At 41.9% G+C, this 18042-nt stretch overlaps 1 protein-coding gene across 1 annotated transcript in view; it reads left to right on the forward strand.

Annotated features, from left to right (window-relative positions):
* The window catches only part of thsd7ba (thrombospondin, type I, domain containing 7Ba), a gene marked incomplete at both ends in the record, with an annotated part of 450762 nt that overhangs the window by 160312 nt on the left and 272408 nt on the right, over positions 1–18042 (forward strand). Inside the window, one exon of the mRNA XM_080752925.1 lies at positions 2309–2515. Coding sequence (XP_080609051.1) covers positions 2309–2515 — 207 coding nt within the window. The remainder of the gene's footprint in view (positions 1–2308; positions 2516–18042) is intronic.

The raw sequence follows: 18042 nt of genomic DNA on the forward strand, positions 1-18042 counted from the left end.
GTGTCCGTGGCAAAGCCTTGGCCTCGTCCTTGGCAATCTCTACTACATTTTGTATTTACACACCATTGAAATGTTCTGGTTTTGATCATTAGACCCAATTCACCCTTTGTCAAGTCCCACCCCATGTCGCTCTGTTACTAGGTGGGACAAAAAAAGCCAAGGAAGACTTTTTTTTCCATTCACTTCCATTATAAAAACAAGATTTTTCATAGCCTCATTATTGCTATTTAAAGTACCAAAAGAAAAACATCTACGTGATATTAATAAAAAAGGGGAAAACAAGTACAGTAGTTACATAGCAAAACAGGGGTTTTAATTAGTTTAATCCTCTGAAACAGGCAGAGGGCAGAGAGAGAGAGAGAGCAGTGCATCTTGGGTGACTCACACTGACCAGGAAATTGAGGAACTATCAGTCTCAACATAAAATGTATTTTAATTGTAATTCTGCCCATTTAAAATATATGTACCCAATAGAATATCTTAGCTACATCGATATCGTTCATGTGAACTAGTTTGTTGAAACTTATTCATTATAATTATCGCTATGACCGCGCAGCGCCGTACTGTGCCGCAGCCGTGCCGCGCATCACCGCACCGCGGTGAAAGAATGAAAGGACTTTGTCCCACTGCATAATCAGACCAATCAGAAGGCTGACAAAGGGTGAATTACTAAAATCTTCAGGTTTTCTTCAGAATATGTATGACACTGACTTACTATGATGACACTGTCTATGGCACATTAGGAGTCCACTAGGACAGTGGTTCTCAAAGTGTTATTTTCAAGGACCCCCATAACTCTCAGAGTTACTGAGCTGTAATGGTAATTTCGGGTTATCTCTTTATGTGTTTGTGTACTCATTTTGTATGTCTGTGGCAGCAATCAGATTTGTATTCAAAAATGTCCAACACTATATAGCCAGCATGGCGATGAACCATTCGTATTTTACCACATGAACCCATAGTGTCCATATTCTGGGTATAACATAATATAGCAATAGCAAATAGCAGATGTACAACGTCAAAACACAATGTCCCATTACAATGTGTTATTATGAGCTTGCACTTTACATAGATGTGTACATACATGTTCAGAAATATGCGTACGATGATGGCTTTGGCTACCTTAAAGATGTTCATCCCTGTTAAAATCTATGTGCGCACCTACAATACACCAGTTATCTAAACTAAAGCTATTGTCACCATCCTTTGTTATACAGTATGTCTCGGTAGAACAAACATAAAACTTACAATTGTCCATGTCACAGAAATGTGTTCTCTGTGGATTTCGAAAATCAGATGAGCCAACGCTGCTGTGTACGGGAATTGTATTTGGTCTAGGCCTAGGGCAAGATCAAAAGCCTATGTCCCCTTCTTTATTGGCCATGACGTCCAATGTCCACCCCAGCGCTGTGATCGCAGGCCAGCGGAAAGAACAGAGCGTCCAGCTAAATGTACCTCTGCAATCTCATCTGTTGGCCGGGGCGAAACAAATCGTTTTGACTCTGCATTTTAATTGGCAATCAAACGTTCAGACAGCCCGTGGAGAACTACAGTATGCTCGATGTGAGGGTCCTGTACCCGCTGCCACTCAGGCCCCCAATTTAGCATGAGCGGGAGCCAAACAGTTGACGGGATTGGCAGAGTTGGCTGTGTGAGGTCATCGAGATGACCTAGAAGGCCAATAAATACTGTAAGGACGCCTGCAGATACTCAATAACCACAGTCAGCCACCCAAAGTCTTTCATCCCTCTTTCCTCTGCCCTCGTGCCCTACAGGAGTGGGCAACCTTTTCAGCCACATGATCGCTTAGCCGTGTTCCAGGGCTGACGTGATGATCACCCAATTTACAGAAAGTGGAAGTTCATGATTGCTTTTACGTCTTATTATACTGTAAGCTGCTACTTAACTACTTTTAACCTGGCATCCTATTTTGGGCATGTCGTTATAGGTAAAAAAAAAAAAAAAGCACACAAGTACAATACTGTAGTATATAAAGGAGTCAGTAGTTAATATAGCTCCAGATACCCTTGTGGTTCCTTGAGGGGGGTTCTCCAAATGGACCCTTATAAGTAACGTAAGTAAAGTAATTTGTAACTCTGACAGTGTACAAATAGAACCAAATGGACCTGTAATTTGTACACTGTCAGAGTTAAGGGGAGTTTTAGGACCACTGCAGTAGCTCATGGAGAGGAGGTTGCCCACCTCCCACCACCTATACACACTTCCACTCATTTATCTTGCTCACACCTCTCTTTTCAGCGTTTCTCTCTAACAGCATATCGTGTTCCTTATCGATTCCCCCCTGCAGGTTTCAAACAGAGAAGGAGGCAGGTGTTGTGGGAGCCCGGTGGCCAGCAGGCGAGCTGCCCTCACCTGGTGGAGTCCATCCCGTGTGAAGACCCCCCCGCCTGCTACGCGTGGCGAGTCCAGCCGGGGGAGGACAGATGCGTTCCCGCCAAAGGAGCCTGCGGCACGGGCACCGCGGCGTGCAACGTCACCTGCGTCGACCTCGAAGGTACGGTGCTCTACTGTACCTACCGCCGCCTTGTTTCTTCATTCCACCTTCCTGCAGTGGTGGAAAGTAAACTAAGTACGTTGTACTGCTAAGTACTGTTACTAAAGGTACCGTACTTTGACTTTACTTGTGTATGTAAATTTTTCAATGCTTTATGCTTTCTTTTCTTTTTTTCTTTTTTTTACACCACCACCTCAAACTATACATTAACCAATTATTCCCTATTTCATACTTTTGTCTATTTGAAGATCTACAAAGCTCACACCACTTTGATAGCTTGTAGATTGTCTATTTTCGAGAGATTTGAAAACCTTTGAAAAAACTTGGGACTTTCTGCATAATGACTACTTTTACTTTTGATACTTTAAACATGCTTTGACACTAATACTTTTGTCTTTTTATTTTTGTGGTTTAGCTACTTTTACTAATGTAAAGTTACAGTACTTGAGTCCTAAAGTTACAGTACTTGAGTTCTACCACTTCTACCGCCTTTCTTAACTCTTATTGTGCCGGGATAGTTTGTACCTTATTAACGTTCGGGGTGCCTATCGCGAACTAGTTCGGCTTTTTAAAAACATTTTTTTTTTTTTCCAGAGGCCTTACCGAAGCACCGGGCTAAATTGTCGAGCCGGGCCGCCGGCCGTCATCTGTTTACACGGCCCGCGAGAGCGTCGCGCCGCCGATATTTCCCATCCACTCCAATGCAATCCAGGATCTTTAGAGATTTTCTCTGTTCCATGCATATCCATGAGGTGTGCAAGGTTTAATCACGGCTAAATCGCCGGAAATAGGGCTTCTAAAATGCTTGGTAGCCAATAGCTAACTTCAAGCTAACTTCATCCTGCTCCTGTTCATGCACAAAGTAAAGTGTTCAGGCGCGTCATGGCTGCGCACGGCTTGTGCATATACAGCGTATGTCTATGGTGGATTATATGGCCATTGGGCGCCCTCTAGTGGTGATTCTGGGCACTGAAAGGGTTAAAAGTCGGTACATCTTGACCAGCTCGTTGGTGCTTTGCGCTCCTACATCTTTCTTGAGTACGTCCACGTGCTGTGTATGTTAGTGTGGGATGTCCTCGTGACCGGCGCCCGTGTGTTGGTTCCCACAGCATAGATTTGCTGGCTGGCAGCTCTTAATGTCTTTGGCAGTGTCCTGTTAGTCTCATTCTCCTGGTTGCTATTTCTTTTTTTTTCACCCTTGGTATTCCATCATACAGATTAAACAGTTTCTTAAAACAATAAACAGGTTCCAAATGGGGCTACTGTAACCCTTTGAGTTCTCTTGAGTGTTGAGTTCGTTTTTGTACTTGTAACAACTATGATTTTTCCCAGTATTGTTTTAGTTTTTTTACCTGTAAAAATGATGACTTTTCCCAGTGTTGATGAGTCCCACAATGCCGCTGTTTGCATGTTAGCCCGAGGGGGCAACAGCAGCAGCGGGGACGGTTTTCTTTTTGGTGTCGCTCAAACACCAGTACAAACGCTTGCAAAACGCTCGCCAGCGGGGGCATCATTTACATGGAGCCAAGCCTGGACGGCAGCCCGTATTCAAGAGTATAATTAGGCCTATAAGCCCGGCACGGTTTGCAAACAGCTGCATAAATAAAAAGGGCCGCGGCCAGAGTCTTCCTGTGTGCTGTGTTCCTGACGCTGCCTAAGCAGATGAGCAGCAATGTGATGTGCGACTGCGAGGCCCGAGGTAGAATGTGATCCATTTTTCCGCCTTCCCCGTCAGCACCACCAGCACAGCAATGTGTTATTCATGAGGGAACGGTCGCTGCAGTTTACACACGTTGCAAGAAAATGCTGGCCTGATTAAGCCATTTAGGGCCTAGAACTATTCAATGCTTTAACTATTGAAAAGTAGCAGATATACAAGCTCACAGTGAGCTTGTATATCTGCTATTTTTGAAATATCTTGAAAATGTGTGCACATTTTTCAATATATATGTTTAACTCAAATCTCTGCTTCTGGGGGGTCCCTTTTGATTGATTGATTGAAGACTTTATTAGAAGTTTGCATAGGAAAAGGTACAGTTTCATGACGGTACAGTTCACTGGTACAAGGTCTACTAAAAGGAGATCCATGAAAAGACTAAGCTTATTTCCACAGGAAACCATTTAAGTATCTCATATAACATTGAATGACATTTTGAGATGGGGGTCTGCGGCCAAATAAATGTAATCTTGGGGGTTCTTGACAACCACTAATTTAGAGGAAGGATTTAGAAGTCGGGTCAAAGATCGGGTCAAAGATATTCAAAGACTTGCACTCATTTTCAAGATTTTTCAAAAAATTGCAGATCTACAAGCTCGCAGTGCGGCACTCGGTGCCGCGCTGTGAGCTTGTATATCTGCTATTTTTCAATAGTTAAAGCATAAAATAATGGTTAAAGTGGTTAAAATCTAACGCGACTCGGGCGCGTTCCAGGTATTTGAGGGTTAAAAGTAAGAATCATGGCTAAGTACCGGGGCCTTAATTGTTCACCTCCACAGATTATGAACCTAATTGCGTCTTTCTTTCGCGCGTGTTTTATTATCCTGTCACAACGTATTACGCGAGTGTTTGTCAGGGAGCCAGCGGAGGGTCCAAACGCATTACCCGACGGAGGAACCTAACGAGCTCTGACAGGACGAGTGAGGAACGTGCGGTTCGACGGGTGTGAGAGAGAACCTTATGAAATTATCTCTGATACAGTAGTTCTATTGTTAGCGACTGTTGACAAGTTGTTTACTGGCACTTCCCCGTAAATTGGCTCATTGGACTTACTACTGAAGCACAATGCGTTAGTCTTCCATCTGGCGCCAGCATGAATGTCAGGGCCAAGATTATTGTGCTGCCGACTCCCGCATGAGCAGTTTTTCTCTGTGCCTTTCAGGCTGATGCCACCCAGCGCACAATACGAGAGCTATTAACTCATTCTGTGCCAGATGCCAAAATGGCTCCAAGGTAGCTGTGCCGAGATTTTGTATGTTTTTCTTTACTATGCAATGAAAAAAAATGATTTTTTTTTTATAATTTTTTTCCCCACAGAAACAGACACAGTTGTTGTGATTCAGTGGCAAAACTAATTTTGTCAATCGGACAAATGGTTCCAGAGATAGAGCTGTTTGAATGAAAAAAAGTGTCCATCCACTAGAATGGACACACATGAACACACATTTTCTCAATCAGCTAAACGAGGGAGCGAACACACAAACAGAGAAAAGCATCTCTCTGATCTCAGGTCATTTTGACATCTTTAAAAAAAAAAAAAAAAAAAAATTCTATGTAAAAAACACAAAAACCGTCATAAGCCGTCATTGGCACACAGGGCTATTGGAAAAAAAAAACGTCATAAGCCGTCATTGGCACAGAATGAGTTAAGGGCCTCCAATACGGTGAATAAATCCCACTGATTTATTGGTAAAATAAATGGCTAATATGAAGGTGCCAATCGCATATGGCACCAAAACCATCATGATTCTTATTAGCCTTTCACATGTAACAATTGCAGAGTAGATGTTTTGTATATCAATCAATCAATCAATCAATCAATCAATCAATCAATCAATCAATCAATCAATAAAACTTTATTAATATAGCACATTTGAAAAACAACCGTAGTTGACCGAAGTGCTGCACAAATTAGAATGAGCAAACAGAACAAAACAAAAAACAGCCATACATATGAGCAAGCAAAACAAAGCAATAAGTACTAGGCGAGAGAGATTAGTGTAAAAGCAAAGCAAGTATTAATTCACAGAGCATGTACCTTTGTGGGCGCGGGAAGCACCCACAGACCTACAGTATAGCTAGACTCAAATACAGACATAGATGAGGATGAGAGATGAGATGAGATTGAGGTTAGACTCAACTGTGGTAAAGGCCAAGGCGAAAATAAGTCTGAAGAAGAGACTTAAAGGCCAGGACAGACAGACAGGATGGATGGAATGTGGCTATTCCAAAGCCACCACTGAGGCACCGTCGCCCCTGGTCTTTAGTCAGCTTTTTGGCAAAACGAGTAGTGAATGGTCAGCTGATCTCAGGGCTCTCCCTGGGACATGTAGGGATTTCAAATCAAATGGCAATAACACCAAATTTAACTGGGCGCCAATAATGGAGTGTAGTCAGAACTGGTGAGACAAGATCGCAGTATTTGTTGCACATGTTTGATTTTGTCCCAACGACTCACTTTTTTTTTCTTACATTTTTATCCCACGATTTTGCATGAGGAGTCCAAGTTGCTTCTTTTCACCTGACGGTGCATGGGGATTTCCCCGGTTTGGACGTAGCGCGTGGAAGGAACACGTTATTCCAACCAGTTCCTTTCCCCTCCATCAGGCGCCTCGGCTGGCCAGGGGGAGGCAGTATAGAGACCAGGATTACTGCATGTTTTTTTGTGAGAGTACCTACCCTAGGAGACACGGGGAGAACATGCCCAAAGACTCACTTTGATTAAAGGTGGCATGCATGATGGTGCACTGATATAACCAAGCTGAAGTGAGACATGACGTTGTTATTTTAAATGCTCTGTTGCCTCAGCTTAATAATACGAGTTGCGGGAGACTTATGGCATCATGCTGGGAGCGATGCAGTCGACGACACACAGAGTGACTTGGGGGAAACAGGGTGAGTTAGAGTGTAAAATAGATGGAAAGGCACTGTAGATGGAGAGGGAAAGAACGAGAAGGCAAAATAGCCTGACTGTCTGCAGCCACAGGGGTGTCACAAGGGGGGGGGGGCTGAGTTACTAGGGCCCAAGGTAGAGGGGCCTGGAATTATCTTATACTTTAGCTATTGAAAAATAGCAGATCTACAAACTCATAGCGAGCTTGTAGATCTGCTATTTTTTAAAAGTCGTGACAATTTGTGCAAATATTTGAATGAATATATATTTTTAAGCGAACTTCAGTAACTCAAATTTTGATTTTAGGGGGTCCCTGGAACTAAATATTTTGAGATGGGGGTCCGTGGCCAAATACATATCATTTTGGGGGTCCTTCACAAAGGTTTGAGCACCACTGATATAGAAACATATATATTTTAAAAAAGCACTTTAGAAGGATTTGATATATTCAAAGACTTTTCAAAAATAGCAGATAAGCTTGCAGCACGGCACTCTGTGCCACGCTGTGAGCTTGTATATCTGCTATTTTTCAATAGTTTTAAAGCATAAAATAATGAATAATAATGTGTTCCCAGTTCCCCCTATGAAGAACATTCATGGGGGGCCCACAGTGAATCCTTGTACCCAGGGCCCAGAATTTGGTGCGACGCCCCAGTGCAGCCAGTTGACACTGTGCTGACAGCCTCCATTCACACTCTGATCAAATGAACGTGTCCGGACTGCACCCTCATTACCTACTGACCACACAGCTACTGCACTGTACCAGCTGCCATGCTGGGAACTGCACAACTCCACACTTTTCCTTTACACTTTTGTGCACTTTCACTTCCTGTGTGGATGGACGGATGGATAGTTGACAGAATGCCTAATTGGATGTATAGAGTTGGATGTATAGAGTTCCTTCCACACATAGCGTGTGGAAGGAACACGTTATTCCAACCATTTCCTTTTCCCTCCATCAGGCGCCACGACTGACCAGGGGGAGGCAGTATAGAGACCCGGATTACTGCATGTTTTTTGTGAGGTTACATACCCTGGGGGACACAGGGAGAACATGCAAACTTAGCGTATTGGCCCGAATATAGGACGACATTTCATTCTATAAAACATATCCTCAAAATATGGGGTTGTCTTCAAATCGAGAACTAGACTTTTTCCATTGTAATTACACATCCGGTACCGAAGTATCCAGTTAGCGAGTGAAGCAACACCAGCCAGTGTGTGTTTATAAAGTCACGTCATTTTATTTGCCAAAAAATAGGGAATCAACACTTAAGTGTTAGATCAGTCTCATGTTAAGAACCATATTCGATCCATACACATGTTTATTTTCATCCAGATTTAGCTGCTATGTGGGTGAACATCACATCAAATCCGCTAGCTTAGTGCTTTATAAACAAAGTCAAAATTAGCCGAGTGGTGCCTGGAGAATAGGGGGCACTTGTTGCCTTTAGAAGCCCTGCCCGGGGCCATTCAGTCACCGTCCTATGCATTCGGGCGGTGCTTAGAAGCAACCGCACGGCAGGATTTGAGGGAAAATCAAGCGCTCCCTTCTCTAGTTCAGCTTCACAAAAGACAAAACTGTGTGTGGATTATAGTCTCATATAGTCGTTTTGTTGCAGTCTATTCGTTTTTCACAGTCTGAATCTGAAAGTAATTGTTGTTCAAGATTCAAGATTAATTTATTTGGTCCCGAGGGAAATTTGTCTTGGACATACAGACTGCTATATAACATACAACAGAACAGGACAAACAGAAATAATTAAAAATTACAAAGAATAATGCAAAACACACAGTGCTGACATACAGGTCAAGTGCATACATTACATTACACTAGAGTCACCACACCCCACTAACGCCCTGAGTTTAACAGAGTAATGGATATAGCCGGGGAGCCACAGGCCCAAAAGCTCAAAGAATAGGGTTTTACCTGTGATGTCATGACATACTTTTTATTTTTGTTTTTTCTATTCATTTGGTCATTAAGGTACACAGAATGAGAGGCCTGCTCTGCCGGCAACTCTGCGAAAAAAAGTTATGACCATTTGTATATTCACTCCATCGACTTCAATATACAGGAAAGAAACACACCAAAAAAATATGCTTTAAAGGTGATACACCATGAAATTTTACTTTTCCCATTTTAAAACCTTTTTTTGGGGTCCCACTAGCACCTTCTATCCTCACAAAGTCCCATTTCTGACCTTTGTGTCTTTCTCTGGTTTTGAGAAGGCGAAGGTTAAACGTATCCCACGGGTTCTCAAAACAGGCTATCAAGATTTGCTGCCGATTGTGACGTCATCATCGGCCGTTTTTGAAGAAAAAAATAAATAAAAAAAAACTTTTTTTTTTTTTCAAAAAAATTTTTTTTTCAAAAAGATTTTGGGGGGGTGGCGCAATTCAGGCCAAAGGTGGTACTGCAGCTGAAATGCTCTGAGAGTCATTCAAAAATGAGAGAGGCTCTCTATTCAGGAGTGGTAATTTAGCCTCAAACCTTTTGAAAAACGTTTTTGGGACATAAACAATATGACATAAACACTTTTTAAATGCATGGTGTATCACCTTTAAGTAGCATGTGAGGGGTCAAACTAGGGGTTCTTGATGATTCTGAATCCATTGCAAGCATTTGTTTTGCATGAAAAACATTCCTTGGGCTAGAAAACGGACCAAAATAACGGTGAAAAGTGATGACTCATCACTTTTCACAGGTTTGAGAGGCTGAAATCTAGCCCAAGGAATGTTTTTCATGCAAAACAAATGCTTGCAATGGATTCAGAATCATGAAGAACCCTTAGTTTGACCCCTCACATACTTTTTTTGGTGTGTTTTTTTTCCAGTATAGTGAAGTCAATGGGAAACTTTTTTTCGCAGTGTTTACGGCAGAGCAGGCCTCTCATTCTGTGTACCTTATTGACCAAATTAATAGGAAAAACTAAAATTTGGAGTATGTCATGACATCACAGGTCTTCTCTCATTTTGGCACAGTGGCTCCCCGGCTAATATGGGAATATCCCATAGTGCTTGAATAGAACCTTGATTTTGGTGGTTAATGCAATACAATACAGCAGAATGTTATCTCTGTATGAGCCTTTCTATAACAATTTTACAATAAACATGTTTTTCTTTATTAATAACTTTATTTTGTCTTCAACATATGTTTTTCCCAAAATTATATTTGAAAAATAGGGGTCGTCTTATAATCAGAGTCGTCCTATATTCGGGCCAATACGGTACTTATGACGCGGAGGATAGAACACGGCCACAGTGTCCCCGGTGGGAATCGAACCCGGGACCTTCTAGCTGGGAGGCGACAGCCATATCCCCACGACAATTATTGGTTAAAATCACTCACCATCTGCATCATTTCTGCCACAAATGTCATCTAAAAAGTCAAATAATAGCAGATATGTCAGCCAAACCCATAAATCGGTCTGGCTCTAGGTGTGTCTCTTTTTTTCTATCTCTATTCACATGTACCTGTTTTAACATGACACGATCTTTAAGATGGCCAGAAACATGCTTCAGTGGTGCTTCTCTTTGTCCATCCTTCTGTTATGCTTAACAGATTGATTTGTTGGACCGTAGAGAGAAGTGTCATCCAATAGCAATGTCTGTCACAGCTCACCGGGACCAACACATCTAAAGGTCAATTTGTGCTTTGTGCGAGCAAAGTGTTGAGTGGCGTGTCACACGACTGAAATCACAAGGACAACAACGTGCTGTGGAGGACCTTCGCAGTCGTGCATGCGTAGGCTACAATACCTCGGGGAAAGTGAACGGACGCTTCCTAACACATCTCTGTTGGGTGGAAACGTCATAATATGTCAACTGTTGCTTTACACTGGATTCAAATTTAAAAACAGCAATGAAGATCTACACACTCAAAACTTGTTGCCCCATATTGGCCATATATATGTGTGTGTGTGTGTGTGTGTGTGTGTGTGTGTGTGTGTGTGTGTGTGTGTGTGTGTGTGTGTGTGTGTGTGTGTGTGTGTGTGTGTGTGTGTGTGTGCGTGTGTGTGTGTGTGTGTGTGTGTGTGAGTGAGAGAGAGAGGTCAATCACCATTGACCTCCAGTTGTGCAATACCTGTCTGTGATGTAGGCATGGTTTCAGCATGCGGCTGTTACCATGGTGGCTTATCATTATATAAATAAAGTTTATATATATTATCAGTGATGTCAGCAATGCAGACAGATGGCGGACATCATCTCCAAATTTGGGCATTGTTTCAGCATGCGGCTGTTACCATGGTGGCGACATTGTGTAGTATCAGTGCTGTCAGCATGCAGACAGACATTTAGTACATTAATAGTTATTATTTATATGGCCGAGGACTACCATCTGAAAATAGTTAGGCCTACATTTTCGATGTTTCAAATAAAAACTGACGTGCTGTGAGATCGTGTATATAATTTTTTTTTTATAGCTGATGATTTTGATTATTTTGATGCTATGCTAACTACTTTTGCTGGGGACCCCCTGGAACCTCCCCCAAGGACCCCTGAGGACATTTTTTTTCTTTTTTGTGTGCAACACCATCATGCAATGAAGAATAAATTATTAGGCATTACTCTCCTAACCTGCAAATACATGTGGAAATTATGGAAACTAGTCTTTTACTGCACACTTCAAGGCACAGATATTTTTAAGATGAAAGAGAGCATTTTTCTTCCTGTGTGTTTTTCAAAGACAGGGCGACTGCGCATCTTAATGGCTGGAAACTCAAATAACAGCACCTATGTTTATAATTTGGAATGGAAATAAAGTGTGGAAATAAATAAATATGGAAATCAGTGTTTTGAACCGCTAAACCCACCCCGCCCCCACACTCCCCATAGTCAAGGCTTTTACTGTTATCCCTGCAAGGCCCGAATTAATTTCTACTGGCCCAAAAACAATTTAAAAAATCAGATGGTGTTGTAGGAGTCCTAATCACAGGAAAATGTAATGTTAAAACATTAATAATGTTTTGGTAAGGTTTTATAGCCATAAATCATAAATCATAAATCATGCTCTAATTTGCATTTTGGGGATATTTTTCACAATAATAACATATGTACATGTTCTAGACATTCTAATGATCACGAAAACATATATTACAGGCATTTTACTTATGTTTTAGTGAGGAATAGCTTCAGTTAAAAAGTGAGATGTTGTTCGTCCAGACGCTGGAATTTCAACTTCTCTGGGAGGTGTGAATGTCAGTCTCTGTGGGGGGTATTTATATGCAAATATCGTGGCCAATGGCATTGTAATACTAAACAATAGGATTTCATGGTGATGTTAATGTAAAAAAAAAGAACAGGAAAACTAACTATAACATTTTTTTTAAATGATTTAAAAAATGTTGCCAAAAAGCAACGCTGGGCCTTGCAGGGTTATGTCAGAAGTGGAAGAAGTTCACCATGGAGAAGCTCTGTATAAACAAATTCAAGGATACTTGAAACTCAATTTTTCATGTTAACGGTAAGAAAGGCTCACTGACCTGGGAAGCATTGTTGGGAGGCACGGAGGCAGCGAGTATAGGGAAGGCTAGAACAGCATTTAATAGATCGAGACTACTACTCTATTCCAATATCTCAAAAGGCAAATATTGTACTTTTACTCTTTTACACTACAATTATTTGAAAACGTTAGTAACTTGTTATTAAACGCACATTAACCACTTGCATGCCAGGCCCGATAGTCCCGAGATTATTTCAATGTCTTTCCCTGCCAGGCCCGATAGTCCAGAGAATGTCCCGTTTTTGAAAAAAAAAAAAAGAAAATCAAAATTATTTTTTGACCCCAAAAAATGTAGTAGGCATGATAGAAATCGCGAAATTGCATGTTTAACCCCCATAGCAACCCCATCTATCAAACATGGCAGCCATCTTTGTTTACATTTTAGGAAAACATAATGGCTTCTATCTCATGAATGCCTGAACGGATTTCCATTCGGATTTTTTGGTTTGAAAGCTGTGAGCAATGTGGACACACGTGGTGCATTATCTAGGCATGGGTGTGCATGATCCGTGCACTATGAATTACATGGAAGTCTATGGAGACCAGGGGCATATGAGAGTACGAAGGTATTGTTAAATGGCAGGGTATGTGTTAAGGAAATGTTTATTTTCTATCAATTAACACCCCATGAAGCCTTGAATTCATGGAGCTTTTTTAAAAGTTGTGTCACATTCCTAAGCCTAAGACCATTGTTATAGTGTCCACTCTAACAGCGATGCTGTCCTTGAATATAGTCTATGGACAGGCTGGCATCATGTTACACGTATAGACAACAATATCCCTGAACCAGCTAGCGAATAGTGTGGTGGAAAAAGGCCTTGGATCTAGATCCTAATGACAGCAACAGGAGCTGTGACAAGACCCCAACTGTACAGTAAAAGCAGCACTACATGTAACATTTTTTGTATAACCTAAACATTTTTTATTTTATTTATACTGTATACGGTATATCCAAAAGTGGTTACCTTTATCTGTATGTTTTAGAAATATTGAACCTAATGTTAAGCATTGTATTAAAAATAGCTTGTGACTAAATGCACGTAAGTACATTAGATCCATTGGAACATCGGTCCCCCTTTTCCTGAAAAGTCACGGTTTTGGACATATTGTACTGTTAAGGTTCCGACAGATATCATACTTTCTGGATATCGGCAGTTATTCCACATCTAGATGAGGTGTTACACCTTATCTGTGTTTTATCTTTCTTTTTCTTTTTCCTCTGTGCTTGCTGCATGCTGCTGGGAGACTAGGAGCTAGTTCCCAGAGACGCTATGTACACACTCTGCCTCCGGCTGAAATGGTTTCTACATGCTGCTGCTTACCGCTTACAGGATACCGCCACATAACTGCATTCATAGCAGGTTTATTCAGTGACCAACTGACACCGCCAGGCGGCTGTGGCTCGGGAGGTAGAGCTGGTCGTCCAATGATCCGTGGGCCGGCGATTCGAATCCCGGCTTCTCCTGTCCACATGTCGAAGTGTCCTTGGACAAGACACTGACTGAACATTGCCTCCAATGGTGTTAGCTTGCCAGCTGTCAGCACTGGTGTGTGAATGTGAGAAGTGAGGATGCTGGCGTCGATTGTTCGCCGCTTCACTTCCCGATGTATGAATGAATGGACCATTGTAACGTGCTTTGAGTTCGCAACTTGCTTAGTAAAGCGCTATAAAAATGCCATCCATGCATAAATAAACATTTTGGGTTTTTTTCCCCCGTAAATTAACATCCTACTTGCATCATACTACAGCGTCACACAATAGGCCTACCGTAAAAAGTAGCAGTCTTTTGATGAAAAAGGACCTGCTATTTTTTTTTTTTTTGAATCCTGAAAGGGAACAGTTTTGGACCTTCCGCATGCTCGTTTTCTCTCCACAGACATCAGTGCCCATACCCTTGGTGGGGTTGTGGTCTATGTGGAGTTTGCATGTTCTCGCCGTGTCCCCTATGTTTGGTACCTTCACAAAAAACATGCAGTAATCCTGGTCTCTATATACTGCCGCACTTGATAGAGGGGAGAGGAACCAGTTGGAATAACATGATCCTTCCATGCACTGTCCTACCGGGGAACCTCCCCTGTAACAGGGGATAAGAAGCGGCCCGCTACACTCCTCATGCATTGAAGGAAGCATGATGTCAATTTGTGTCTCTCCCCAGGTTGGCAGAGGGAGAGTAGCGCCCAGGATTACAATCAAATGGGATAAAAACATTATAGAAGGATGCTGGACTTTAAGTTGTTACTTAATAGCAGATCTACATGCTCACAACGCCTCGCAACGCGAGGCGTTGTGAGCATGTAGATCGGCTATTTTCACAATTTCTGCCTCTAATATTTGACAATTTGGCCAATGTTAAATTTGTCATTTTAGAAGTATTAAAAAGTCCTTAACACATTGACCGCCATTTTAACATTCACTGTAGGCTCCCCTGCCATTTTGTTTAAGCATTTTCTTCATATTTAGACATTTTTCCTAAATTCCCTGTTTGCACGAAAATGTCATACAGTGCATGGATTAAAAGAGGACATCCTCTAGTCTCTCCAAAAAATATTTTTTTGTATGTACGATGTAGCAATCTAGAGTTTTGGCCATTTCAAACCCCTTGTTTTTTCAAAATCCAGGTGGAAATTCAAAATAATTGGAGTTATTGACCTTTTTGTGAATGATCTGTTTTCAAGTGGATAACTCACTTGAGATGTGTCTTTATGGCTTCAGGCATTATCAGATAAGTGTACTAATGTAATTATGTAATAGGATTTATTTTTAGAATTTTCTGTTTAGAAAAATGCAGAGAAAAATATTTTTATTGGCTATATCTGACCAAAAAACTCACATACTATATTGCAGTATTTCTGTGAGTATTTCTGTGAGCCCCCACTTGGGGGCGCTTTCTCTCTGTCTCTGTGTGTCTGCTGGTTGTCTTTTGCTCTGTACAGGTGCACACACACAAATAGACATAAAAGGGGGCATGAGTCTTTTTTCTAACATGTCCTAGAATGTGAAAATAGCAGATCTACAAGCTCTACAAGCTCAACACATCGCTCTGAGACTGTGACACATTGAGAGCTTGTCATTCAATTTTATATGAGATACTTCAATGGTTTCCAGTGGAAATAAGCTTAGTCTTTTCATGGATCTCCTTTTAGTAGACCTTGTACCAGTGAACTGTACCGTCATGAAACTGTACCTTTTCCTATGCAAACTTCTAATAAAGTCTTCAATCAATCAATCAAAGTCGAGCTTGTAGATCTGCTATTTTCACATTCTAGGACATGTTGGAAAAATGTCTCCCCCTGCCCCTAAAAAAATCCTCTGCACTGCCCTGCTAAACAGCTCCTCTGCGTCTTTGCTCGTTAGTAACGACACTAGTTGATCTCTTGCTTTTTGGGAGGAGCGTGGTGGGGGAGCGTGGGAGTTTTGGTGGTGGTCCGTGAGAAGTGTTGGCTGGAGACCAGGCAGGGTAATGAGAGGACGGACCCCCTTCCAGGGACCACTTCACTTGTCTCTGACTCAACTGGATCGCGTCGTGAACTTTATGTAATCGGGCAGTTTTATTGATTGATTTTGTAAGAGTTGATTATCGTGTTCCCACTGCTCTGCGGAGCGAAGCGTTGGGCCCGCGGACCCCCTGTTAGAAAGCCGACCAGGGACCCCCCTTTGCAAAGGACCGCCTGGCGCCAATGGCCTGCTTGGCTGCTTGTGGACCATTACAAAACAATATATTATAGCCTGGATATATGGATTATAACCTGTGGATTCTAATCAACCATCATCATTCTCAGGTATGTGTTAGAAGCATTTATATGGCGAATTGGCGATAATTATTTTGTATCTAGAGAGAGAGAGAGAGAGAGAGAGAGAGAGAGAGACAGATCTCTGAATCAGAGACTCTGATAGCACTGTGCTGATCAGGACAGGGGGACCACTGAAACAGACAGTGGTCCGTGGACCACCAGCCAGCTAAGAGATGTTCACACACACACACACACACACACACACACACACACACACACACACACACACACACACACACACACACACACACACACACACACACACACACACACACAGCTGTTCTCACACTTTTTTTTTCTTCTCTTTTTTTCCGCCAGCCTTGTGTGCGCAAAATGCGTCACTGTGCCAGTTCACTGTGGGTTATGGGGAGATTTATATGCATTTGTATTGCAATTTATACATTATTACAGTCTTTTTTTCAAACACACTTACTTTGATGTGTGATATTTTAGGTTCTCTGTAAGATAAAAGGATAAAAATTTGTCACGAGCTGGGGGAGAGTGTAATTAAACATTACATTATATAAAAGCAAATTCTCGGGACTATCGGGCCTGGCGGGGAACGACATTGGGATTTTCTCGGGACTATCGGGGGAGGCGGGGAATGAGTTAAATTGACACTTTAGAAACGTGCAGATACTGTAGGCTACACTCTATACACTTAGACTTTGTTTCTTAAATTGACAATGTGCAGATACCTCATACACTTATGTTGGTTTGATTACTGTTGAGTGAGAAAACAATGTTGCCCATTAAGTTAATCATCTGGGGACCCCCCAAAAATAATTTGGGGACCCCCCTGGGGGTCCTGACCCACAGGTTGAGAACCACTGTTCTATACCAATGGTTAATGAAAAAGAATGCATTGAAACATTTTCAATAATGCCACCAAACTTTCACTTTCAATTCAATTCATCTTATTTGGTCAACTGTTGCACCTTGCCCTGTTCTCCTCACCATTACACGAGGATTAACAAGAACATTGTACAAGCCCTACTCTAACATCTCTCCGGCTCACGGAGCAACAATGACATCTCAGAAACCATGACGTACCAACGCTATTGAAAAACATCCAAAGCACTCAAGGGGGTAATCGATTTTAAAAGCTTTTAATTTGCTCAATGGTTGGAACAAAGTTACTCTTTACGTTGAACTTTGGTCAAGCCATGAAGTATTAAAGGCTTTTGAAATCTAGCCTGTCGAGTGCCTTGGATGTTTTTTCAGTAGCTTTGAACTTCTAGGATATTATGCATAGATGCTGCTCATGGCCACTAGATTGTACGTAATTTTTTTTCAGTTTGATAACTATTACTGTTATTATGTAAATACGATAGTCCTCTCCTGTATTATAATAACATAACTAAATGTCTAGCCTGGGTGCCAGCCTGTTCACTCCGTTCCACGATTTGTTTTGTCTCTCTGCATCACAGTCTGGAAATGATTCAGTTGACTCGTATTTCCGAACGTCTGTTGCAGGGGCCGCTACAAGACCTTTTGTTGCCTGACTCGCGACTGGCTTTTGGGTGTGTCGGGTAGCTACTTCATCAGCCAGCCAATACACACTGGTGTGTTTGTCCCGCCCCGCACCACAGACCAACAAGAAGCCACGTTTGGATTCC

Source organism: Nannobrachium achirus, assembly GCF_963921795.1.
Source record: "Nannobrachium achirus genome assembly, chromosome: 22".
Lineage (NCBI taxonomy): Eukaryota > Metazoa > Chordata > Actinopteri > Myctophiformes > Myctophidae > Nannobrachium > Nannobrachium achirus.